At 37.8% G+C, this 25,231-nt stretch overlaps 1 protein-coding gene across 2 annotated transcripts in view; it reads left to right on the top strand.

Annotated features, from left to right (window-relative positions):
* EFCAB13 (EF-hand calcium binding domain 13) overlaps positions 1-25,231 on the top strand; it is a 105,199-nt gene that overhangs the window by 36,565 nt on the left and 43,403 nt on the right. The window contains exons 6-9 of one of the 2 annotated variants that reach the window (XM_047081662.1): positions 3,438-3,509; positions 9,309-9,803; positions 18,533-18,670; positions 19,903-19,974. In XM_047081662.1, coding sequence (XP_046937618.1) covers positions 3,438-3,509; positions 9,309-9,803; positions 18,533-18,670; positions 19,903-19,974 — 777 coding nt within the window. Of the gene's footprint in view, positions 1-3,437; positions 3,615-9,308; positions 9,804-18,532; positions 18,671-19,902; positions 19,975-25,231 lie in introns of those variants that run through there. The other variant, XR_006962425.1, reaches the window with a different exon arrangement.

The raw sequence follows: 25,231 nt of genomic DNA, 5'->3' as shown, positions 1-25,231 counted from the left end.
GTGTGAGCAAAAAGGTAAGGTAAAGTACTCTATATAAGAAAACAACAGGAACTTAGAATACAACAGTGGCTAATCGGCAGCTGGAAGAGGAACACTGAGGGAACCTGAGAATGGATGGGGGTCTAGCAATCAATAGAGAGTGGCTGTGGAACTCTAGGACAGTACTATGTAGTGCTTGCTGTGCTACAAAGAAATCCCTTACTCTCATTAATTTCAAGTTATCTAGTAAGAGTTGGTTATATACAATAGCCTTGTGTTAGTCATGTGGTGGGTAGATTTAAAGGAAAAAGGTCTGTAGGTTCTGTGTTAGGTAGGCTTGGGGTGGAGAGAAGATAGCACCTATAGGATGTGATAATGTGAGAGAGATCAGGAGTCCACGGGAATAGAAAACAAAACGAAAATCAACTGCCAGCGTATAAAACACTCAGGAATCTTCAAATTTTGGAGGGAGTATTGATTGCTGTTCATATAATGTATGGTGTGGGGTCGGGTCTATTTTACTTAAACATTAAAGGAAAGGACACCCTCAGAATGCCAAAAGTTTTGGGTCACCCCAGTAGTAGATATGGATTCTTCTGTAACAGAATTTTGAAGTAAGGAGTGATATAAGTCAGTTATCCCACTAGTAGAAGCCGTAGCACCCTGGTATAGGTACTGTTTTAACATCTTGTTTTTGTATTTGGTTTGGTTTTTTGGAGCAATACTGATAACATGGAGCATATCTTCATGAGTATGCATGATGAAGAGGAATGCCACTGGAATTTGCAAGGAAGTCTAACAAGCCTTTGCTTCATTAAGATCTGGCAAGAGGAATATGGAAAATCACTGTGTGACAGCTCTGGTAGTTTGGTTTCTGAGATAGGATATTGGTGCAGTAGTTTTTTCTCTTGTGGTATTTACTGATCTAGTAATTGAACTGGGTGAAAAGTAGTAACTAGCACGATTTTTGATGAGAAGGTCTTTGATATTGTGGAGCTATTGTGGAGATTATGGAAATGTGTTAATAGTCATTTTACACCTTCAAAGTAATGTTGCCTTGAATATGACTTTGATGATTAGGATAATTTTTTTTCACATTAGATAGTTACATTTTCCAGGTTGAATGGAAAGGAAAGTTCCATTATGAGCTTCCTCCAGAAGGACAAATGTAAGAGTGGGAAGCTGTTTTGAACTTCTCTTATGAAGTAAATGCTACCTGTAACTATACTGATTGTCTCAGTCTCAACCAGGAATTATTCATTGAGGTTTTGATAAGCTAGGTAGGGGTCAAAATAGTAATTTCAGATGCTGTAATGCTTATTTGGCCACCAGAGACTATATAAATGGATAGTATTTGTCTTAGAGGTGTGTGAGAAGTATTTGTCATTGCATAGAAGAAGGAATAAATTTGAGCGAGAGCTAGTAAATCTATAAATGGTTGGCTACTGCATGCTCACTGCAATGTTGGACCTCTTTCCAGAAAGGGGAGTTCTTTAAGTAGAGACCAGATATAAACAATACAGCCTTCTCCATTGGATTAATTTATGGATGATCCAACAGAATACTTTTCACTGATCAAATTCAGGAGTTTGAGGGCTGAAGCCTTGAATTATTTTAGGACTTATGCTTTGATCTAAGAACTTGGGATATGGACTCTACAGAAGTTCCAGAAGTTCACTGGGGTGTTAGAACCACAATCAAGAACAGAATGAGAATAAATACCAAGAAAATAAAAAAACAGAATGTAAGAGTGGTGCCTGGGTGGCTCAGTCAGTTAAGCGTCCAACTTCGGCTCAGGTCATGATCTCGTGGCTCATGAGTTCAAGCCCCATGTCAGGTTCTGTGCTGACAGCTCAGAGCCTGGAACCTGCTTCAGATTCTGTGTCTCCCTCTCTCTCTGCCCCAACCCACTTGCATTCTGTCTCTGTCTCTCTCAAAAATAAATAAACATTAAAAATAAAAAAAACAAACAAACCCAGAATGTAAGAAGCAGTTCTAATCAGAAGACAACTTAACATCACTTGGTCTAGCACTTCTTTGGTTGGTCAAATACTTACTTGCTTTGCAGTGATTTAAAGTCCTGGACCTGACATAGCTTACCAGTTTTCAAAGAAGCAGAATGAATCAATCTTACCCAACACCAAAACCATAGTGTATATAATAATTCTTGGACTCAAAAGGCACATTAAAAACTGGCATCTTCTTTTCAGGGTCTTTGCTTATGCTTATAACTGAATAGTTGATTTTTTAGGCATAGGCTGAAGAACAAACCTAGTATTTTTATAAGTAGGTAAGCCAACACCTGGTCTTTCTCACCTTGGATATGAAGCGAAGCCAGACATTTGGAGGCAAGAACTATTAGGTGTCCAATTGGAACAACATTATTTGAGGTCACTGGCTCTGACCCCATTCTCTGTCATACACTGTCCAAGAAGGAAAATGGTTTTAGACAGAGGCAAGGGCAGGAATGGTAGGAAGTTATAATTATGGGAGTGCTGTACATGTGTAAGATGCTAAGTAAATGGTTTACTGCTATCCACAATGTAGACATTGCATGATTCTTTACAGCCTTTAGTATATTTATTCATTCAAAAATATTTTTTTAATTTTATTTTTTATTTTTTTAAATTTACGTTCAAATTAGTTAGTATATAGTGCAACAATGACTTCCAGAGTAGATTCCTTAGTGCCCCTTACCCATTTAGCCCACCCTCTCTCCCACAACCCCTCCAGTAACCCTCAATTTGTTCTCCATATTTACAAGTCTCTTATGTTTGTCACCCTCCCTGTTTTATCAAAAATAATTTTTAAAAAATAATTTTTTTTACAGTTTATTTATTTTGAGAGAGAGACAGTGCAAGTGGGAGAGAGGCAGAGAGAGAAGGAAAGAGAGAATCCCAAGCAGGCTCTGCACTATCAGCGCAGAGCCCAACGTGGGGCTCGAACCCATGAACTCTGAGATCATGACCTGAGCTCCAATCAAGAGTCAAACACTCAACTGACTGAGCCACTCAGGTGCCCCTCAAAAAAATTAGTTTTTAAGTGCTAGGAAGTATATAATTTGCTAGGCATTGGGGAAACAAATGACATCCTGTACTCTTGAAGAGCTCACAATCCAGTGAGAAAGACAAAAGAGCTAAAACTTGAAATTCTACCTATAGTAAATTCTCAAAACACTATTTATTAAATGAATGAAATATTAACCTGATTACCTAGCTGTGGAGCTTAAAATGTGACTAATTTCTTTTGATGGGAAACTCTTTTATTAAGGGAAAAAGAAAATAATGGTCTTTTATGTTTCAGTGTGTACTGAGCTATTAACAATTCTAGATATTATTCACAACCTCTGTTCCTACTTTCACACATCTCTGTGTTGTTTTTGTATTAGAATGGGATGGAAACTAGATTTGTGTTCAAAAAAGAAATAACAGTACTTGAACTTACTCTTTCTATTACAGGTAACCACATGGTGGATATTAGAGATATTCTATTTATTTTGGATGAACTACAGCACCAGTATGAAGATTTTTGTAAGTGAGCTCTCATTGCTACAGCAAGTATTATTTATAAATAAATTGCCTTTAAATTAAATCCTAATTTGTAGGTTTTATCATATGGACTCTGAAAGCCTTCTCTGACCCCATGACTCTAACTCTTTAAAATTTTTTTTTTTATGTTTTATTTATTTTTTGAGAGCAAGAGAGACAGAGCGTGAGCGGGGGAGGGGCAGAAAGAGAGGGGGAGACACAGAATCCAAAACAGGCTCCAGGCTCTGAGCTGTCAGCACAGAGCCCAACGCGGGGCTCGAACTCACACACTGCGAGATCATGACCTGAGCTGAAGTCGGACGCTTAACTGACTGAGCCACCCATGTGCACCCCCCCCCATTACTCTAACTCTTTAGATAAAAGTTTAAATCCTAAACATACCTGATCAGTATTGATTATGTAACTACCATAATTTTCTTTTATCTTTCCCTTAATATTTTGCAACTTGAAGTCAACTTTAAAAAAAAATAATAACACTAAGAAAAAAAACGTAATTTGCAACTTGTGGGTCATTCTGACATCCTGACATTGACAGTTAAAAATTTTTAATATAAGGGTGCCTGAGTGGCTCAGTCAGTCAAATGTCCAAATTCGGCTCAGGTCATGATCTCATGGTCCATGAGCTCGAGCCCCTCATCAGGCTCTGTGCTGACTGCTCAGAGCCTGGAGGCTGAGGCAGATTCTGTGTCTCCCTTTCTCTCTCTGACCCTCCCCTGCTTGTGCTTTGTCTCTCTCAAAAATAAATAAACATTAAAACATTTTTTAAAAATTGTTTTTAGTATATTATTCAGTATCATTCATGATTAGTTTTTCTTAAGTACGTTTTTAAAAATCTCTTCCTATTGCACATGGTGTCACTCCCTTTTCTTTCTCTGTCCGGATATCCTTTGGTCAAGATTATCTATGTGTATAATTTTAAGCTCAATTTGGCTCAGTTGGTTGAGCGTCTGACTTCAGCTCAGGTCGTGATCTCACGGTTCGTGAGTTCGAGCCCCGCATTGGGCTCTGTGCTGACAGCTCAGAGCCTGGAGCCTGCTTCGGATTCTGTGTCTCCCTCTCTCTCTCTTCCTCCCCTGCTCACAGTCTGTCTCTGCCTCTCTCAAAAATAAATAAAGATTAAAAAAGCTTAAAAAAAGAATTATATAGTTCTAATAAACTTGCTACAAATAGAGCAGCCTCTTGCCTGATCCTTTCCTCAGTTTCTCCAGAGGCAAACATTTTAGCTGATTACCTGATATTTGTTTTCATGACTGTAAATAACATGTTTGTATTGCTTCTTGTTGATTTTTTTAAATTTTGGGTAGACCTAGTAAACTCCCTAATATGAAAAATAAGGGTTTAGCTCTGTTTCATTTTCCCTGTCCCCACCACATCCACTTCCCATACCTATCCATCCTCCTAATATAGTCATAGGGTAATTGAGTAAGTTTTAATTCTGTATTTATGTTAATATATTTATGTACACACTATTCACTGCTGAGCCATATGTAAGTATCTTGTGGCTACTTTCTCTTTCTGTACAATTTTTCCCTCTTTGAGTTGTCTTACTTACTTATTTGCTTGGTTTAAAAAAAAGTATATATATTACTGATTGAAGCTTAAACTCTGCCAACTGTCTAAATATCCTCTTCGTAAGTTTGTCTGCACAAGGTATTCTAGTAGTTTTGTCTTCTTGAAGAAATCTTCTTTAGAGTATTTTGATGTTCTTCAGTATGAATTTGTTGCCCTCTACATTTTGTGTGCAACTGTCATCTTGAGATCTTTCTTCATTAACATGCTGGAGACTTTTCACTTCTCTCCTCCTATGACAGATTCTGTCTTTGTATTTTATTGATAGTTTGGGTACAGAATTCTAGATTGTAAATAATTTTCTATGTTTTCTAGTTTTCAGTATTGCCATTGAAGTGCAAAATTTTCTGACTCTTGACTTTGACACTGATTTTTTTTTTTTTTCAAGCATATAGGATATTTTCTAGTCTTCTGAAAGTCTCCTTGAAAGAAGTTTCTTAGTAACGATTGTGCTGAATACAGCGTCCTTTGATTCTGGAAAATTAAAATAATTTGTTGATGATTTCCTTTCCTCTATTTTTTCTGTCTCTGTGGAACTCTTGATATTTGGATATGTGACATAATGGGATGATTCCTTTTTTTTTTAACCTTTTTCTCTTATCTCTTTGTTATGCTTTATTTATTTATTATTTATTTATTTATATTTATTACACAAGTGGGAGTGAGAGAGGGGCAAAGGGAGAGGGAGAGGGAGAGGGAATCTTAAGCAGGCTCCACACCCAGCGCAGAACCCAACATAGGGCTCAGTCTCACGACTGTGAGATCATGACCTGGGCTGAAATCAAGAGTCGGATGCTTAACTGAGCCACCCAGGTGCCACTCTTTGTTATGTTTTCTGAGAGAGTTTCTTAAATTTATCTTCCAATGCTTCTATTTCGTTTTTCATTTGTACTTTTAAATTTCCAATAATTTCTTTCCCCTCTGTTATTTTATTATAATAGCCTCCTCTTATTTCATGGGCATTTCTATTGTTCCACAAACAATATCTTCTGTTGCAACTAAGAACTTCTGTTGCAATGCTTTCGAGATTTCCTTTTTCATTCATATTCTGTCTCCTCCAAGCTATTTTTTTCTGTTTGTTTTTCATTTTAGGAGTGTTCCTCAAATGTCTGGTGATCTTTGGTTGTCTACTCATATTTGAGAATGGTGAACTCAAAAGCTATTTGGAAGCTCTGAGACTGAGGGCAAAACTAGCTGATTATGAGCTGTAGGATAGTGATTCTTAACCAGAGATGATTTGGAGATTTCCCCCGCCCCCCACCCCGAACTTCCCCTTCCCCCAGGAACATTTGGAAACATTTGGAGACATTTTTGGTCATCACAATCTGTGTTACTGGCATCAAGTGATGAGAGGCCAGGGATGCTTCTGAGTATCCTACAATACACAGGACAGCTCTCTCAATAAAGAAGTATCTGTCTCAAAATGCCAGTACTGCTGAGATTGAGAAACCCTGCTATCGGGTGGTCTGGCTGGGCTATTTGCCTGGAAAACCCTTAATATGACTGTCTTTAGGGTATATTTCCTTTTGAGATGGTCAGAGTGTTCAAAGAAACTTTGAATATCCTTCCCGGAGGTATAGCCTTGCTTCATAGAATTCCAGGTGTTAAATAAGACGAAAGACTGAAGTTCCCATTATTCAGTGTAAGCCTCCCTCCGAGTTTTGCAGGTAATGCTCCTACCCTCTATTGTGTTTAGTATTCCATAATCCAGAGACCTTGTGTTTAACCCTTTCTGATGAATTGTCACTTTCCTGCTGGAGTAGGAGAAGATCAATAACTGGCTGTGCCCAGTGGATAAAAGTGAATATCTGGCCGTGTGAAGAGACCCTAGGTATCAAATTACTACTTCAAGGGATTTTAACCAGTTCTTTCATTTTAGCTTCACTCTTACCTTCACTTTTAGAGGTACCTAAATGCTACTAATTTATGAGCTTTTGGAGTTTTTGTGTTATGAATTGCTTCTTGGCTTTCCCCATTCTGCCTTATGGTTCAGCCTTTTCAGGTCTACTAAGTTCATCCGCTTTCCAGATTCCAAAATTTAATTGTAGTAGTTTCTTTTCCTTTTCTTTTTGTTATTATAGATTTGTGATGTTTTAAAAATTCCTTTAGTTTATTTTTGAGAGAGAGAGAGAGAGAGGGAGCGAGCCAGGGAGGGCAGAGAGAGGGGAAGACACAGAATCCAAAGCAGGCTCCAGGCTTCAAGCTGTTAGTACAGAGCCTGATGTGGGGCTCCAACTCACAAACCGCGAGATCATGGCCTGAGCTGAAGTTGGACACCTAACTGACTGGACCACCCAGGCATCCCCAAAATTCCTTAGTTTAAATGGAGTGTTTGAAGGCTGTTCAATTTGCTATTATTACCTGAACGTTTCAAAGTTTATTTTGAATTCTAATTTTGTCTTTGATGTAGAAGTTTTTTCATTAATTTTTCTTTTCTGACATAGATATTACTAATAATCACATACCCACTCCCATGCATAATAATTCATGTTATTCATTCTTCTGTATCTTTGCTGATTTTTTTACTAGTTCTGTTATAGAGAAAGGAACATTGTCTCCAAATATAATTGTAGATTTGTCTATTTCTCCTTTCAGTTTTGTCAGGTTTTGGTTCATGCATTTTGAAGCTCTGTTGCTAGGTGAATTCACATTTAGAATAGTTATATCTTCTTGGTGAGCTGATTCTTTTATCATTATGCGATATGTATGTGATCACTGGTAATTTTCTTTTCTCTCAAGTTTACTTTTTCTGATTCTAATATAACTCTAGTTTTCTTTTGATTAGTGCTTAGATGGTAAGTATTTTCCATCCTTTTACTTTTAACCTTCTTATATCACCAGTTTTGAAGTATTTTGTAAACCACACAGAGTTGCGTGATGTTTTTTGTATTTATTTGTATAATTCCTATATTTTAATTAGAGTGTTTAAATCATATGTAATGTAATTACTTATACATTCAGACCAGGTATACCATATTATTATTTGTTTTCTATTTTTTCCTCTATTTTTCAACCATTTTATCCCTTCTTTTTTGGGGAGCATTTTTTTAGTATGTGAATTTATTCTATATGTATTTTCACTATATCTCTGTATTTTTCCAGTGGTTGTTTTAAGGATTATAGTATACATACTTAACCTTTTCTAGTATACTCAAATAAATATTTTACCACTTCAAGTGGAATATAGAAGTTTTACCATTATATAGACCTTTTTACCCTCCCTCCGTTAAGCTGTAATTTTATTATGTATTACCACTATACACACTGAAAGCTTCAGACAATGTTTTATAAGTTTTGCCTTCAATGATCAAACATATTTTAAACTTCTAAGAGGAGAATAATTGTCTATTATAAAATCAAGTATTGTAACATTTGAAATGCTTTAAAATGTGTTATTCAAATGTAAGGTACTATTCTGAGCCGTCAGATGAATTTTATAAAGGAAGCCCCAGTGGGACATTGTATTAATATTTTTCTGAAGAGGTTATTTTATATACAAACTATTTTTTCCCACAAGTACTGAGAATCTTTAGGAGAGTAAATATTTGTATTCTGATGTTAAATTAAAAACAATTTTTTAAATGTTTATTTTTGAGAGAGAGGGAGACAGAACGTGACTGGGGGAGGGGCAGAGAGTGAGGGAGACAGAATCTGAAGCAGGCTCCAGGCTCTGAGATGTCAGCACAGAGCCCGGCGTGGGGCTCAAACCCATGAGCAGTGAGATCATGACCCAAGCCGAAGTGGGATGCCCAACGAACTGAGCCACCCAGGTGCCCCTGTATTCTGATTTTATAAATAAAAATTTCCCCACTCCAACTTCCTTATACTTCAGTATGCTCATAACTAAGGGATTTGTAGCTGTATTGGCATATTTAGCCTATAATCTTTCAAAATTGGCAGAGTGGGGAATGAGAACTACAAACTTCAGTAGGCTATCACTTTTGATTTGGTGTAACTTCAAATAGCTTTGGATAAAAGAATTTAAATATATTAAACCAGAAGATTATATTTAACCTAGTTAATATTTCAGTCTTAGTTATCAGCTCTGTTAGTTTTTCAACATATTAACCTTATTTAACTTTTTAAACTTTGTTTATTTAAGCAATTGATAATTTCTTGAATAGTTTTCATGAGGACTTAGTTGTTACTTTTTAAAAACTATTACAAATGGTACAGGTAAATAGAATAATTAAATATGTTTCTCTTGCTTAGCAGTTATGGAATCATCAGCCTTGGATGAATCTACTTCAAACAGAAGGTTATCAAATATATCAGAATGTTATCCACAGTATAGGATGAAAAGCAGTTTCTCTTCCAGACTACGTGAACCATCATTATTCCCAAAGTTAAATAGAAAACACCTCCAATATCATAAAATTATGGAGGATAATGATTACCTTGAATTTAAAAGATCAAAAACTCCTTTGCAAATAAAAAAATTCCTAAATGGGGTTGATAGCAGTGATATAGGATTCTGGGAACCATATTCAAAGGATGGCATAAACTTTAAAAAAAGTTCAGAGAAGATTGAAATTCATGACTCAAAGTCTACGTCACATAGCTTGAAGAGCATCACAAGCCTCAAAAAGTCTCTGGATAAAAGTGATCATTTTAGTATCTCCAAACTTCAGAAGCCAGCTGTGAGAAGGCATTCCAGCCTCCTAAAACAGGTTTCGTCGAAAGAAAAGATTGCAGTGAATGCTCTGGGTCAGTATCATATATGTAAGTCAAAATATAGGTCCTTGAGTTCTTGAGTCATCACAGAAACAAGCTGAATTAACCATTGATTAGACAGTTGTTTGCATTTCATTTGTCAATACTATTGAGTAATCACCACTTCTGGTATATAGACCAGTGTATATAACACTGTGGTTTTAAGTTGTGCCTTTTCAGATGGTTGTGTTCCCTTGTTCAGATGCCTAACTTTGACCAAGAAGTTTTTTCAGAGATTAATTCAACTCACTCAAGTTCCCTAGAAATAGAGGGCCTGTTTTCTTTTGGAAATGCTTGTTTTATATTTTTATTTATTTTATTTTATTTTATTTTATTTTATTTTATTTTATTTTATTTTATTTATTTATTTTTATTTTATTTTATTTTATTTTTTTTTAATATATGAAATTTATTGTCAAATTGGTTTCCATACAACACCCAGTGCTCATCCCAAAAGGTGCCCTCCTCAATACCCATCACCCACCCTCCCCTCCCTCCCACCCCCCATCAACCCTCAGTTTGTTCTCAGTTTTTTTTTTTTTTATATGAAGTTTATTGACAAATTGGTTTCCATACAACACCCAGTGCTCATCCCAAAAGGTGCCCTCCTCAATACCCATCACCCACCCGCCCCTCCCTCCCACCCCCCATCAACCCTCAGTTTGTTCTCAGTTTTTTTTTTTTTTTTATGACTTATTGTATTTTTTTTATATGAAGTTTATTGACAAATTGGTTTCCATACAACACCCAGTGCTCATCCCAAAAGGTGCCCTCCTCAATACCCATCACCCACCCGCCCCTCCCTCCCACCCCCCATCAACTCTCAGTTTGTTCTCAGTTTTTAACAGTCTCTTATGCTTTGGCTCTCTCCCACTCTAACGTCCTTTTTTTTTTTTTTTTTTTTTCCTTCCCCTCCCCCATGGGTTCCTGTTAAGTTTCTCAGGATCCACATAAGAGTGAAACCATATGGTATCTGTCTTTCTCTGTGTGGCTTATTTCACTTAGCATCACACTCTCCAGTTCCATCCACATTGCTACAAAAGGCCATATTTCATTTTTTCTCATTGCCACATAGTATTCCATTGTGTATATAAACCACAATTTCTTTATCCATTCATCAGCTGATGGACATTTAGGCTCTTTCCATAATTTGGCTATTGTTGAGAGTGCTGCTATGAACATTGGGGTACAAGTGCCCCTATGCATCAGTACTCCTGTATCCCTTGGATAAATTCCTAGCAGTGCTATTGCTGGGTCATAGGGTAGGTCTATTTTTAATTTTCTGAGGAACCTCCACACTGCTTTCCAGAGCGGCTGCACCAATTTGCATTCCCACCAACAGTGCAAGAGGGTTCCCGTTTCTCCACATCCTCTCCAGCATCTATAGAGATTTGTTCATTTTGGCCACTCTGACTGGCGTGAGGTGATATCCGAGTGTGGTTTTGATTTGTATTTCCCTGATAAGGAGCGATGTTGAACATCTTTTCATGTGCCTGTTGGCCATCCGGATGTCTTCTTTAGAGAAGTGTCTATTCATGTTTTCTGCCCATTTCTTCACTGGGTTATTTGTTTTTTGGGTGTGGAGTTTGGTGAGCTCTTTATAGATTTTGGATACTAGCCCTTTGTCCAATATGTCATTTGCAAATATATTTTCCCATTCTGTTGGTTGCCTTTTAGTTTTGTTGGTTGTTTCCTTTGCTGTGAAGAAGCTTTTTGTCTTCATAAGGTCCCAGTAGTTCATTTTTGCTTTTAATTCCCTTGCCTTTGGGGATGTGTCAAGTAAGAAATTGCTACGACTGAGGTCAGAGAGGTCTTTTCCTGCTTTCTCCTCTAGGGTTTTGATGGTTTCCTGTCTCACATTCAGGTCCTTTATCCATTTTGAGTTTATTTTTGTGAATGGTGTGAGAAAGTGGTCTAGTTTCATTCTTCTGCATGTTGCTGTCCAGTTCTCCCAGCACCATTGGTTAAAGAGACTGTCTTTTTTCCATTGGATGTTCTTTCCTGCTTTGTCAAAGATGAGTTGGCCATCCTTTTGTGGGTCTAGTTCTGGGGTTTCTATTCTATTCCATTGGTCTATGTGTCTGTTTTTGTGCCAATACCATGCTGTCTTGATGATGACAGCTTTGTAGTAGAGGCTAAAGTCTGGGATTGTGATGCCTCCTGCTTTGGTCTTCTTCTTCAAAATTACTTTGGCTATTTGGGCCTTTTGTGGTTCCATATGAATTTTAGGATTGCTTGTTCTAGTTTCGAGAAGAATGCTGGTGCAGTTTTGATTGGGATTGCATTGAATGTGTAGATAGCTTTGGGTAGTATTGACATTTTGACAATATTTATTCTTCCAATCCATGAGCAGGGAATGTCTTTCCATTTCTTTAAATCTTCTTCAATTACCTTCATAAGTTTTCTATAGTTTTCAGCATACAGATCTTTTACATCTTTGGTTAGATTTATTCCTAGGTATTTTATGCTTCTTGGTGCAATTGTGAATGGGATCAGTTTCTTTATTTGTCTTTCTGTTGCTTCATTGTTAGTGTATAAGAATGCAACTGATTTCTGTACATTGATTTTGTATCCTGCAACTTTGCTGAATTCATGTATCAGTTCTAGCAGACTTTTGGTGGAGTCTGTCGGATTTTCCATGTATAATATCATGTCATCTGCAAAAAGCGAAAGCTTGACTTCATCTTTGCCAATTTTGATGCCTTTGATTTCCTTTTGTTGTCTGATTGCTGATGCTAGAACTTCCAGCACTATGTTAAACAACAGCAGTGAGAGTGGGCATCCCTGTCGTGTTCCTGATCTCAGGGAAAAAGCTCTCAGTTTTTCCCCGTTGAGGATGATGTTAGCTGTGGGCTTTTCATAAATGGCTTTTATGATCTTTAAGTATGTTCCTTCTATCCCGACTTTCTCAAGGGTTTTTATTAAAAAAGGGTGCTGGATTTTGTCAAAGGCCTTTTCTGCATCGATTGGCAGGATCATATGGTTCTTCTCTTTTTTTTTTTTTGTTAATGTGATGTATCACGTTGATTGATTTGCGAATGTTGAACCAGCCCTGCATCCCAGGAATGAATCCCACTTGGTCATGGTGAATAATTCTTTTTAGAAGCTGTTGAATTCGATTTGCTAGTATCTTATTGAGAACTTTTGCATCCATATTCATCAGGGATATTGGCCTGTAGTTCTCTTTTTTTACTGGGTCTCTGTCTGGTTTAGGAATCAAAGTAATACTGGCTTCATAGAATGAGTCTAGAAGTTTTCCTTCCCCTTCTATTTCTTGGAATAGCTTGAGAAGGATAGGTATTATCTCTGCTTTAAACGTCTGGTAGAACTCCCCTGGGAAGCCATCTGGTCCTGGACTCTTATTTGTTGGGAGATTTTTGATAACCGATTCAATTTCTTCGCTGGTTATGGGTCTGTTCAAGCTTTCTATTTCCTCCTGATTGAGTTTTGGAAGAGTGTGGGTGTTTAGGAATTTGTCCATTTCTTCCAGGTTGTCCAATTTGTTGGCATATAATTTTTCATAGTATTCCCTGATAATTGTTTGTATCTCTGAGGGATTGGTTGTAATAATTCCATTTTCATTCATGATTTTATCTATTTGGGTCATCTCCCTTTTCTTTTTGAGAAGCCTGGCTAGAGGTTTGTCAATTTTGTTTATTTTTTCAAAAAACCAACTCTTGGTTTCGTTGATCTGCTCTACAGTTTTTTTAGATTCTATATTGTTTATTTCTGCTCTGATCTTTATTATTTCTCTTCTTCTGCTGGGTTTAGGCTGCCTTTGCTGTTCTGCTTCTATTTCCTTTAGGTGTGCTGTTAGATTTTGTATTTAGGATTTTTCTTGTTTCTTGAGATAGGCCTGGATTGCAATGTATTTTCCTCTCAGGACTGCCGTCGCTGCATCCCAAAGCATTTGGATTGTTGTATTTTCATTTTTGTTTGTTTCCATATATTGTTTAATTTCTTCTCTAATTGCCTGGTTGACCCACTCATTCGTTAGTAGGGTGTTCTTTAACCTCCATGCTTTTGGAGGTTTTCCAGACTTTCTCCTGTGGTTGATTTCAAGCTTCATAGCATTGTGGTCTGAAAGTATGCATGGTATAATTTCAATTCTTGTAAACTTATGAAGGGCTGTTTTGTGACCCAGTGTGTGATCTATCTTGGAGAATGTTCCATGTGCACTCGAGAAGAAAGTATATTCTGTTGCTTTGGGATGCAGAGCTCTAAATATATCTGTCAAGTCCATCTGATCTAATGTATCATTCAGGGCCCTTGTTTCTTTATTGACCGTGTGTCTAGATGATCTATCCATTTCTGTAAGTGGGGTGTTAAAGTCCCCTGCAATTACCACATTCTTATCAATAAGGTTGCTTATGTTTATGAGTAATTGTTTTATATATTTGGGGGCTCCGGTATTCGGCGCATAGACATTTATAATTGTTAGCTCTTCCTGATGGATAGACCCTGTAATTATTATATAATGCCCTTCTTCATCTCTTGTTACAGCCTTTAATTTAAAGTCTAGTTTGTCTGATGTAAGTATGGCTACTCCAGCTTTCTTTTGGCTTCCAGTAGCATGATAAATAGGTCTCCATCCCCTCACTCTCAATCTAAAGGTGTCCTCAGGTCTAAAATGAGTCTCTTGTAGACAGCAAATAGATGGGTCTTGCTTTTTTATCCATTCTGATACCCTATGTCTTTTGGTTGGCGCATTTAATCCATTTACATTCAGTGTTATTATAGAAAGATATGGGTTTAGAGTCATTGTGATGTCTGTATGTTTTATGCTTGTAGTGATGGCTCTGGTACTTTGTCTCACAGGGTCCCCCTTAGGATCTCTTGTAGGGCTGGTTTAGTGGTGACAAATTCCTTCAGTTTTTGTTTGTTTGGGAAGACCTTTATCTCTCCTTCTATTCTAAATGACAGACTTGCTGGATAAAGGATTCTCGGCTGCATATTTTTTTCTGTTTAGCACACTGAAGATCTCGTGCCAATTCTTGCTGGCCTGCCAAGTTTCAAAAGAGAGATCCGTCACGAGTCTTATAGGTCTCCCTTTATATGTGAGGGCACGTTTATCCCTTGCTGCTTTCAGAATTTTCTCTTTATCCTTGTATTTTGCCAGTTTCACTATGATATGTCATGCAGAAGATCGATTCAAGTTACGTCTGAAGGGAGTTCTTTGTGCCTCTTGGATTTCAATGCCTTTTTCCTTCCCCAGTTCAGGGAAGTTCTCAGCTATAATTTCTTCAAGTACCCCTTCAGCACCTTTCCCTCTCCCTTCCTCCTCTGGGATACCAATTATGCCTATATTATTTCTTTTTAGTGCATCACTTAGTTCTCTAATTTTCCCCTCATACTCCTGGATATTTTTATCTCTCTTTCTCTCAGCTTCCTCTTTTTCCATAACTTTATCTTCTAGTTCACCTATTCTCTCCTCTGCCTCTTCAATCTGAGCTGTCGTCGTTTCCATTTTGTTTTGCATTTCGTTTAAAGCGCTTTTCAGCTCCTCGTGACTGTTCCTTAGTCCCTTGATCTCTGTAGCAAGAGATTCTCTGCTGTCCTCTATACTGTTTTCAAGCCCAGTGATTAATTTTATGACTATTATTCTAAATTCACTTTCTGTTATATTATTTAAATCCTTTTTGATCAGTTCATTAGCTGTTGTTATTTCCTGGAGATTCTTCTGAGGGGAATTCTTCCGCTTGGTCATTTTGGATAGTCCCTGGAGTGGTGAGGACCTGCAGGGCACTTCCCCTGTGCTGTGGTGTATAACTGGAGTTGGTAGGCGGGGCCGCAGTCCGACCTGATGTCTGCCCCCAGCCCACCGCTGGGGCCACAGTCAGACTGGTGTGTGCCTTCTCTTCCCCTCTCCTAGGGGCGGGATTCACTGTGGGGTGGCGTGGCCCGTCTGGGCTACTTGCACACTGCCAGGCTTGTGATGCTGGGGATCTGGCGTATTAGCTGGGGTGGGTAGGCAAGGTGCACGGGGGCAGGAGGGGCAGGCTTAGCTCGCTTCTCCTTAGGTGACCCACTTCAGGAGGGGCCCTGTGGCAGCGGGAGGGAGTCAGATCCGCTGCCGGAGGTTTGGCTCCGCAGAAGCACAGAGTTGGGTGTTTGCGCGCAGCGAGCAAGTTCCCTGGCAGGAACTGGTTCCCTTTGGGATTTTGGCTGGGGGATGGGCGGGGGAGATGGCGCTGGCGAGCGCCTTTGTTCCCCACCAAACTGAGCTCTTTCGTCTGGGGGCTCAGCAGCTCTCCCTCCCTTTGTCCTCCAGCCTTCCCGCTTTCCGAGCAGAGCTGTTAACTTATGACCTCCCAGACGCTAAGTCGCGCTTGCTGTCGGAACACAGTCCGTCAGGCCCCTCCGCTTTTGCCAGCCACACTCGGGGGCTCTGCTTGGCCGGCGGGCCGCCCCTCCGCCCCCTGGCTCCCTCCCGCCAGTCCCTGGAGCGCGCACCACCTCGCCGTCCTTCCTACCCTCTTCCGTGGGCCTCTCGTCTGCGCTTGGCTCCGGAGACTCCGTTCTGCTAATCCTCTGGCGGTTTTCTGGGTTATTTAGGCAGGTGTGGGTGGAATCTAAGTGATCAGCAGGACGCGCGGTGAGCCCAGCGTCCTCCTACGCCGCCATCTTCCCTCTCTCCTCTCCAAAATAATTTCTAAAAGAAAATATGAACTGCGCTTTGGAACATTTCAGGCCTGGCATGGAATGCAGTTTTTATACAAGCTGCCACAGGGCACTGCTCTCCATGTGCTTTCTTTCCTGACCACTCTTCAATTAAGAAGAGTGTTATTCCCTTTCAGCCGGAAAATTCTGTGATTTCTTGTCTTGTGGTTCAGAAATCCGATTTCACAGCTTATCTTCCGTTAGATGAAAGTGTTTACGGTGTGTCTGGAGCTGGAGTAAGTTCCTGCGGGTGCCCAAGAGCAGGGGCCTCCTCTCTCCTCTCATTAATTTGCTGATGCCTGCACTGACGCAGCGGTGAGATACCAGGGAGAGAGCTGTTTTATAATTTTTAAACTAAATATGTAAGGAGTCTATGTGAAATTTTTGTTCAGGTTCCATAATTTAAATATATGATATCCATATCCAATATGATATGATAATCCTTCAGATATCATCTCTTTTGGACATGGGAATATGAAGAAAGATAAAATAACTACTATTTTACAGTTTGGTTCCCCAGGGCTTTATGGTCTTTCTCAAAGATGAGCAAGGTTTTCCAACCAATATATAGTTTCCTCCTTCCATGGTACCTCTATCACAGAAGTCCTGTGTGTGGAACTTAATTAAATACTCCTTCCTATAGTCCTTGGCTGAAGTTACTTAAGTTGTTTATTTTCTTGAAAGTAACTTATCTTTTTATTGCATTTAATATTGAAGGTAATTGTTAAAATGAGTGCTTAGTGAAATACTAGTGGTTCTTACACAGTAATACATATTTTAAACAACTCGGTTGAACAGAAAATGTGCTCTTTTAAGGAGGCACAACAATGTTCTTTCTGATTCCTTTACTGATACACTACTATTACTCTGTGCCTCATTCCTAATTCTGAGTTCTTTATATTCCAGTAAGATTAAAACCCTTGTTAAAGGAACAGTGGAGTAGTAGGCATTTAGCCCTTGGGTAGAAGAAGCCTGTGGAAGAAAGCACTTATCTATCTTGCTGGTGTCGCCAACCTTTGCCATACTTAATATTCTTTGTAAAGAGAAGTGTGAAATAGTTTATCTGGTATAACTTCTCAAGATAAATTGATGGTAATTGAACATTTCTGAAATGTGACTGTCATTGGATATACATTTTAAAAACATTTTTAACTTTTCATTGTTATGATAATTTTTAAATCATAAGAATTACACAAAGCGAAAGACATTTCTATATACTCTTCATCTAGTTTTCCCAGGTATTAAGATCTTGTATAATCACAGTACAGTGAACTAAATCAGGAAATTGACACTGATACAATATTATTTATATTCTGAAGATCTTATTCAATTTTTTTCAATTGGTCCATAAATGTATTTTTCCTGGTTCAAGGTCTCATCTAGGATCACACATTCAGTTATCGTGTGTCCCTTAGTCTCCTCTGATCTAGGATAATTTCATGACCATGACACTTTCGAAGAGTATTGACTAGTTAATTTGTAAAATGTCCCTCATTTTGGGTTTTCCTTATATTTCTTCGTAAGTTCAGGTTATGCATTTTTGGTGGGAATTACAGAGAAGTGATACTATGCCTATCTCAGTGCATGATATTAGGGGACTCACGATGGCCATGTGTATCTACTGCGAAGATTTTTATGATTTTGAAGATTGTGAACTGAAAACATGGTAGCCTAAAATGATGGGAAGGGGAAGAACTCTCATTGTTTGCTTGGAATCCTGGAATTTAAACTAAACACTTTGTTGTTGTGATCTCTTGAACTCGTTCATTATATTTTAATCAGAACCAAGCAGCATTGGCTGGGTCACTGGAACAGGCTGTTCCTCCAAACAAGTAGTTTATAAACATTTATAGAACTTCAAGATTGTTTCCTGTTTGAGCTATATGGGAAATATTTAGGTATAATGTAAGATACAACAGAAATACGAAGAAAAAAGCAGTCATATGAGGTAATAATAATTAGATAAAACTTGTTTTCTAATTGCTAAAGACTTTGGGTGCTAATTATTGCTTAAGACACATAAATTCTGTGGCTGAATAGTCTTCTACATTTTCTATATTTAGAAAACATCTGTGAAGCTATCAATAAACTCCAAGAAAATTACATTACTGCAGAAGAACTTCAGTCCTTTTTGCCTTCAATAGGAGTTACTTTATCAGACAAAGAGTTCAAGGAGATTGTGGCAAAGACTACTCAAAATGGTGAGACTGATAATACCAAACTTTTTGAAAAAATTAGATACTTTTATGGGATAGTATTAAATGATGGAGTAAGTTCTCAACTAGGAATGGAACAGAATGGGCCATGCTAAAGAAGATTCTAAAAGAACAGATATAAAAATGGAAAGCGGAAAAAAAAATTCCTGGAAAATCTGCCCTAATGGATTGGTTTGGAGGGACTAGGCCTTTTATATCTCAGAATTGTTATGTAACACTCTATCACTATCCCTAGCTATGCCTTCCCGTATGGGACAGGTACTGGAAAGGCTGGCCCAGTTGTAGGGAGGTTCAGGCAATAAGAGCACAAAATCCAAGGGGTACAAAAATCTCTGAGCAAATAGCTTAAGCATCCAAGAAGAAATAACTGGAGATTCCAAAATGGTAAGGAAGTGCTACAACTAGGAATTTAGGGCTAATGATACTTAACCAATCAAGGCAGATGATTAGCATCTAGATGTTAAATAGCATATCCCAGTCACCAGCGTAAGTTCAAGGCAGATTTTAAGTTTCTAGGAAGAGCTTTTGTATTGGAGAAGTTGTTTTATCATTAAGTAAGAACCATCCACAACACAAGTTCAGCTGAGGAGAGGGCAGAGGCAACATTTTGGGGAAAGACTGACTTGGGAATATGTTCTTGGGAAATGAATTCTTAGAACCTGAGCAAAATTTCTTAGCTAAGGCAAATGGGAAAGAAGATTAAAAAAAAAAAATCTAAGGTGTAGGTGCTACTAAAATTATTGAGCCCTTTCATGTTGCTTATCAGGATTGGTAGGATCACTGTGGAGGGTGTATATCTAAAAATAGGTAGTTAATTGGATCAGCTGATAGTAATGGGGACACTTGGGTCTGTCAGGATTGGTCAGTATTGTCAAGGTGTCTTAATGGATAGCATTTTGACTGGGTTTTCATGATGGTATGAAATAGACTCCTTAAGTTTCTCATGGTCCATCTATATGGTCACCTTTCCTTTTTCCTATATCTATCAAAAATTGAGGACCTAGCTCAGTCCATTGCACTTTATAATAGGTATTTAAAAATTATTGAGTAATTATCAAAATGAAACGAACTGACTTAATTCAGAGACAGGATATGAAAGGAGAAATAGAATTATGATGAAGTGAAGAAGTAATTTTTTTCATAGTTGTATGAAACTATGAATTTACCTTTTATGCAAAAATATAAAGAATGCATGATCTAAAGTCTTTATTTTACAGGAAATGGAATGGTGAAGTTAGATGACTTTATGAGCACTCTCTCCAAGGAGCAAAGTCTTCCTGAATGTGATGGTAGGTAGGAAATTTATTTTAAAATGATTTGGAGGAAAGAAGTGGTTAGGTTGAAAAGAGGTTCAACTGAACTGAGTTTGCTTTTTGGGTAGTTACTTAATAGTTCTGAAATTCTCAGGCAAGCCATGAAAACTTGATGTATTAGGGTAGTGATAGCTAACTTGCTTCCCTCACAGAATTGTTAGATGGATTTTAAAAACTGTAAAGTACTACATAAATGTAGAGTAAGGTAATGAGGAATTCCAATAGGTGATTAGCCCCATTTTTAGCAATTGATGGGTGATTTGATTTTTAATTTTTTTATAAGGAACTTGTTTGAATGAAATACTGGTTTTGTTTCCCTTGTTTTAGAACATTTCTGAAAAAATTGTATTAAGCTATAATTTACATACATAAAACTCACTCATGCACTAATTTTCATGAAATGTATAGAGTCATACAGTCAACACCACAATCAGTTTTGTTAAAAATTTTTGCTTGCAATGATTTTGGGGTTTTATGCAAATAATTAAATATTTTTCAGCAAGATTAAAATGAGAAATGAAAGATACTAAGCCTTGCTGTTTTTATTTCTTTTTGTTTATTCATATGCTAAAAAGGAAAGATAAACTTTTTGTGTCTTCCCAAAGGATTTCTCAGATAGAGAAAAATTAATCCAAAGGAAGAGATTTTTCTCTTATACTTACATGAAGTCTCACGTTAAAAACTACATTATTGTGGCACCTAGGTGGCTCAGTCAGTTAAGTGTCCGACTCTTGGTTTTGGCTCCAGTCATGATCTCACAGTTTGTGAGTTCAAGCCCTGTGTTGGACTTCTTGTGGACAACACAGGGCCTGCTTGGGATTCTCTCTTTCTCTCTCCGCCCCTACCCTGTGTGCTCTCTCTCTCTCAAAATAAATAAACTTTAAAAAAAAAAGCTACATTATAATTTGTCACTTACGATGAATTGCTTAAGTGGTGTTCTTAAAGACACTATTAGCAAATTTCTTGAGTGCTTTACCTTGTAATCATTCATTCATGAACTCAGTCACCGTTTCATTGCTGTTTTGTGAAGTAGTGTCTTGGTTATAGCCGACTCCTCCCTCCCATTTCCCCCATTATACTGTTTTTAAAATTTATTTTATTTTAACGTTTCATTTATTTAAATAATCTCTACACCCCACATGGGGCTCAGACTCACAACCCTAAGATCAATTGTCTCATGCTCTTTGGACTGAGCCAGCCAGGTGCCCCTAAAATTTATTTTTAATGGTGGTATCTAACACGTAACATAAAATTTGCCATCTTAACCATTTGTAACTGTACAGTTCAATAACATTAGGGTTAAGTATATTCACACGGTTGTACAACGAATCTCTAGAACTTTTTCATCTTGCAAAACTGAAACTCTATACCCAGTGAACAACAACTACCCATCTGTGCCTCTCCAGCTTCTGACAACCATCATTCTACTTTCTGTTTCTGTGAATTTGCCTACTCCAGATACTTGACTGGAATCATATAGTATTTGTCTTTATGAATGAATGGCTTATTTCACCTATCATAATGCCCTCAGGATTCATCCATGTTGTAGCACGTGTCAGATTTTTCTTTCCTTTTCGTGCTAATATCACATTGCATGTATATGCCACATTCTGTTTGTCCATTCATCCATTAATAGACACCTGTGTTACTTCTGCCTCTTGGCAATTGTGACTAGTGCTGCTGTGAATGTGGGTATGCAAATACCTCTTTGAGCCCCTGCTTTCAATTCTTTGGGATATATAATCAGAAGTGGACACAATCCAGGTCTGTAACATTTCCTTCACTCCTAAAATTCTCTTGTGCCCATTTACCGTTAATCTCTACCTCCATTCCCAGGCAACCACTGATCTGCTTTCTGTTTCCATAAAGTTGCCTTTTTTTTTTTTAACATTTAATATAAATGAAATCATAAAACATGTGGTCTTTGTGCCTGACTTCACTTTTTTGAGGCTAATTCATGTTGTTGTGTGTATCAGTGGTTTGTTCCTTTGTATGGTTAAAGAAGTCCATATTACATTTTGTAGGTATATTCCATTTTGTTGATGGTTCACCAATTTATGACATTTGCTTATTTGCAGTTTGGGACTGGTATGCATAATGTTGAAATTAACATTTGCATTGCAGTCTTTCTGTGGACATGTTTCCATGTCTTTTGGGTAGATTCCTAGAATAATTGCTAGTGTGTATGGTAAATTTATGTTTTACTTTTAAAGAAATTACCAAACTGTTTTCCAAAGTGGCTATACCATTTTCATTCTCACCAGCAATGTGTAAGGATTCTGGTTTCTTCCTATCCTCCACATGTAGGTATTATCTTTTTGTTTATAATCATTATAATAATTGTGTAGTGGAATTTCATTATGGTTTTAATTTTGCATTTCCCTAATGGCTGATAATGTCAAGTTTATTTGCACGTGCTTACTAGCTGTTCATATATCTTTGGTGAAATATATATTCAAATCTTTTGCCCACATTTAGAATTCCATTTTGATTTATCTATAGTGTTTCAGAGTATATCTCTTTGTATACCTTTTAAAGTGTTGCTTCAGGTATATATACATAACTTATCACACTCTATTTGTGTCATCATTTTGCCAGTTCAAGTGAAATACAGAAGCCTTATCTCCATATACATTGCTCCCTCCTTTATGATATAATTACCTTAAATATTTCCTTATATATATTTAAAACCACATCAGGTGGTATTATTTTTACTTCAACCATCAGACTTGATTAAAAAATTCAAGAGAAGGAAAGCCTACTATATTTACCCATATTTTGACTTACCATTTTCTTTTTTTCCTTCTTGATATTCCAGAGTTTTTTTTGTTTTATCCTTTATTTTCTGTTTAAGAACTTCCTTTATCCACTCTTAGGTCTACTGACAACAAATTCTTTTAGTTTCCTCTCATCTGAAAACATCTTGATTTCCTCTTCATTCCTGAAGAATAGTTTTTCTGAATATGGGATTTTACGTTGATAGTTCTTTACTTTCAGCACTTGAAAAATATTGTGTCACTTATTTCTGGCTTCTGTGGTTTCTGCTGGAAATCCTGTCATTCAATTGGTTTTCTTTCCCTATAGTGTTTTTCTTAGGCTGCTTTCAAAATGTTCCCTTGTCTTTAGTTTTCAGAAGTTTAATTATGATGGATCTTGACATGGATTTCTTTGGATTTATCCTGTTTGAGGTCCACTTTTGTCTTGGATCTGTTGGTTAATGTCTCTTGATAAAAATTTGGGAAGTGTGCAGGCATTATTTCTTTGAGTGCCTTTTTAAGTCTCTTCCTCTACTTCTGGGACTCTGATGGACACAAATGTTAGATCATTTTTATATTCCTACAGGTGTCTGGAACTGTTCATTTTTTCTTCAGTTTATTTTCTCAGTGTTGTTCATCGGATGACTTCAGTTGCTTTCAATTCATTGATTCTTACCTTTCTCTCCTCCTTTCAGCTGTTGAGTCCATCCACTGAACTTTTAATTTCAGTCATCATATTTTTTAGTCATTAAATTTCCATTTGGACTTTCTGTGTTGGTGTTTGTGCAAGAGAAAAAGCAGGCAGCTCTCCCAGTCCTCACATACTGTCCCTATACAGGAGAAGACCCCCACCCATCGGCCCAGCCTGATAGGCCCTAGGCCTCTACCACCTTTTTCCTTCCCCAGGCTCTAGGACTGACGAGATAGCTGATGGTTCTTTGGGACACCCTGAAAAAGTTGACGTGCTGGATAAACTCTTTACCTCTCCAGGAGGAAACTAAGAGCTGGGAATTTTAATCTAACCCTGTGCTGAACAGAGGGAAGGATCACTGCCTTCTACCAGCCCAAGCCATCGCTTTATTCTACCCCAAATACTAGACTGTGCTAGACCCATCAGAGCTCCAAGGCTGGCAAAACAGAAGCCAATCTTCTGGGGAGGCATTTTGGAAAAGCTGAATTTCTGGATATGTGGACCAAACTTTTCTTCCCCTTGGGTGAAGCTGGGAACTAGAGTCTTTTTTTTTTTTTTGGATCATATGGTGCTGCATTGGAGGCAGCACTTGTGGGAGGGTGTCCCAAATCTCTGTACCAGCTTCAGTATGTCTGGTTTCGCATTCTCCTGGGATACAAGAGCCTGTCAGTTAGTTTCTAATTTCTCACAAAAGGAATTTATTTTTTAATTTCTGCTGAATCAGTGTGTTTGTGGGGAGAAGAAGGGTCCAGGGCATCCTACTCAACCATCTTACTGACATCACTCACAAGCTGTTTACTTTTTAAAAAAAAATTTTTAATGTTTATTTATATTTGAGAGAGAAAGAGAGAGAACGAGAGTGGGAGAGGGACAGAGAGAGACGGAGACAGAATCTGAAGGTTTCAGGCTCTGAGCTGTCAGCACAGTGCTCAACACAGAGCTTAAACCCATGAGTCATGAGATCGTGACCTGAGCTGATGTCAGGTGCCCAACCAACTGAGCCACCCAGGTGCCCCATCAGCTATTTACTTTTAAGTGAGAATTTTATTCATCTAAAAAGTCCTTTCACAAGATAGTATCATATATCTTGTTCTACATATTTATACATAAAAATTACCTTTTTAAGAATCATTTTAAGAATCATCCAATTCAGACATCATTTTGATCATTTCTTTGTTTAGTAATCCATAATGACGTCCAGTGACTGCCTGAAGTCGATTAACTCCTGATAATGGCTTTAATGCCCTCCACTGCCCAGCTTCCTCACTTTACCTATCCTAATATTCTATTAGAGAAAATCTATTTGAGTTTAGTTTGTTCCAAAATTTACACAAAAACACACCCGCATGCATACCTGTCGACCCCCTTAACAATTCTATGTGTTTGTAAGTTATTTTAAGAAAATTTTATTGCGTAGGCACCTGGGTGGCTCAGTTGATTGAGGGTCCACTTTGGCTCAGGTCATGATCTCGCTGTTCCTGAGTTTGAGCCCCATGTCTGGCTCTGTGTTGACAGCCTGGAGCCTGCTTCAGATTCTGTGTCTCCCTCTCTCTCTGCCCCTCCCTGACTCATGCTGTGCCTTTCTCTCTCTCTCAAAAATAAACATTAAAGCTTTCATTGCAGTAAAAATTTGTTTAAATTTAATGGAGGGAATACTGCCCAAATTTGTGAAGCATATATTCCAAAGTATCATAAAAAGACATGTGGGATAGTTATTTCCAAGTGATAATATTTATGTATACAGAAGATAAAAGATTAACCAGGGACTGAGCCATGTATTGCTACA

The sequence above is a fragment of the Lynx rufus genome, unplaced genomic scaffold (genome assembly GCF_022079265.1).
Source record: "Lynx rufus isolate CCGP_SWC_20201006 ecotype Redwood Valley unplaced genomic scaffold, mLynRuf1.p SCAF_18, whole genome shotgun sequence".
NCBI classification, from domain to species: domain Eukaryota; kingdom Metazoa; phylum Chordata; class Mammalia; order Carnivora; family Felidae; genus Lynx; species Lynx rufus.
The sequence above is the reverse complement of the archived record's forward strand: the minus strand, read 5'-3'. Positions and strand labels throughout refer to the sequence as shown.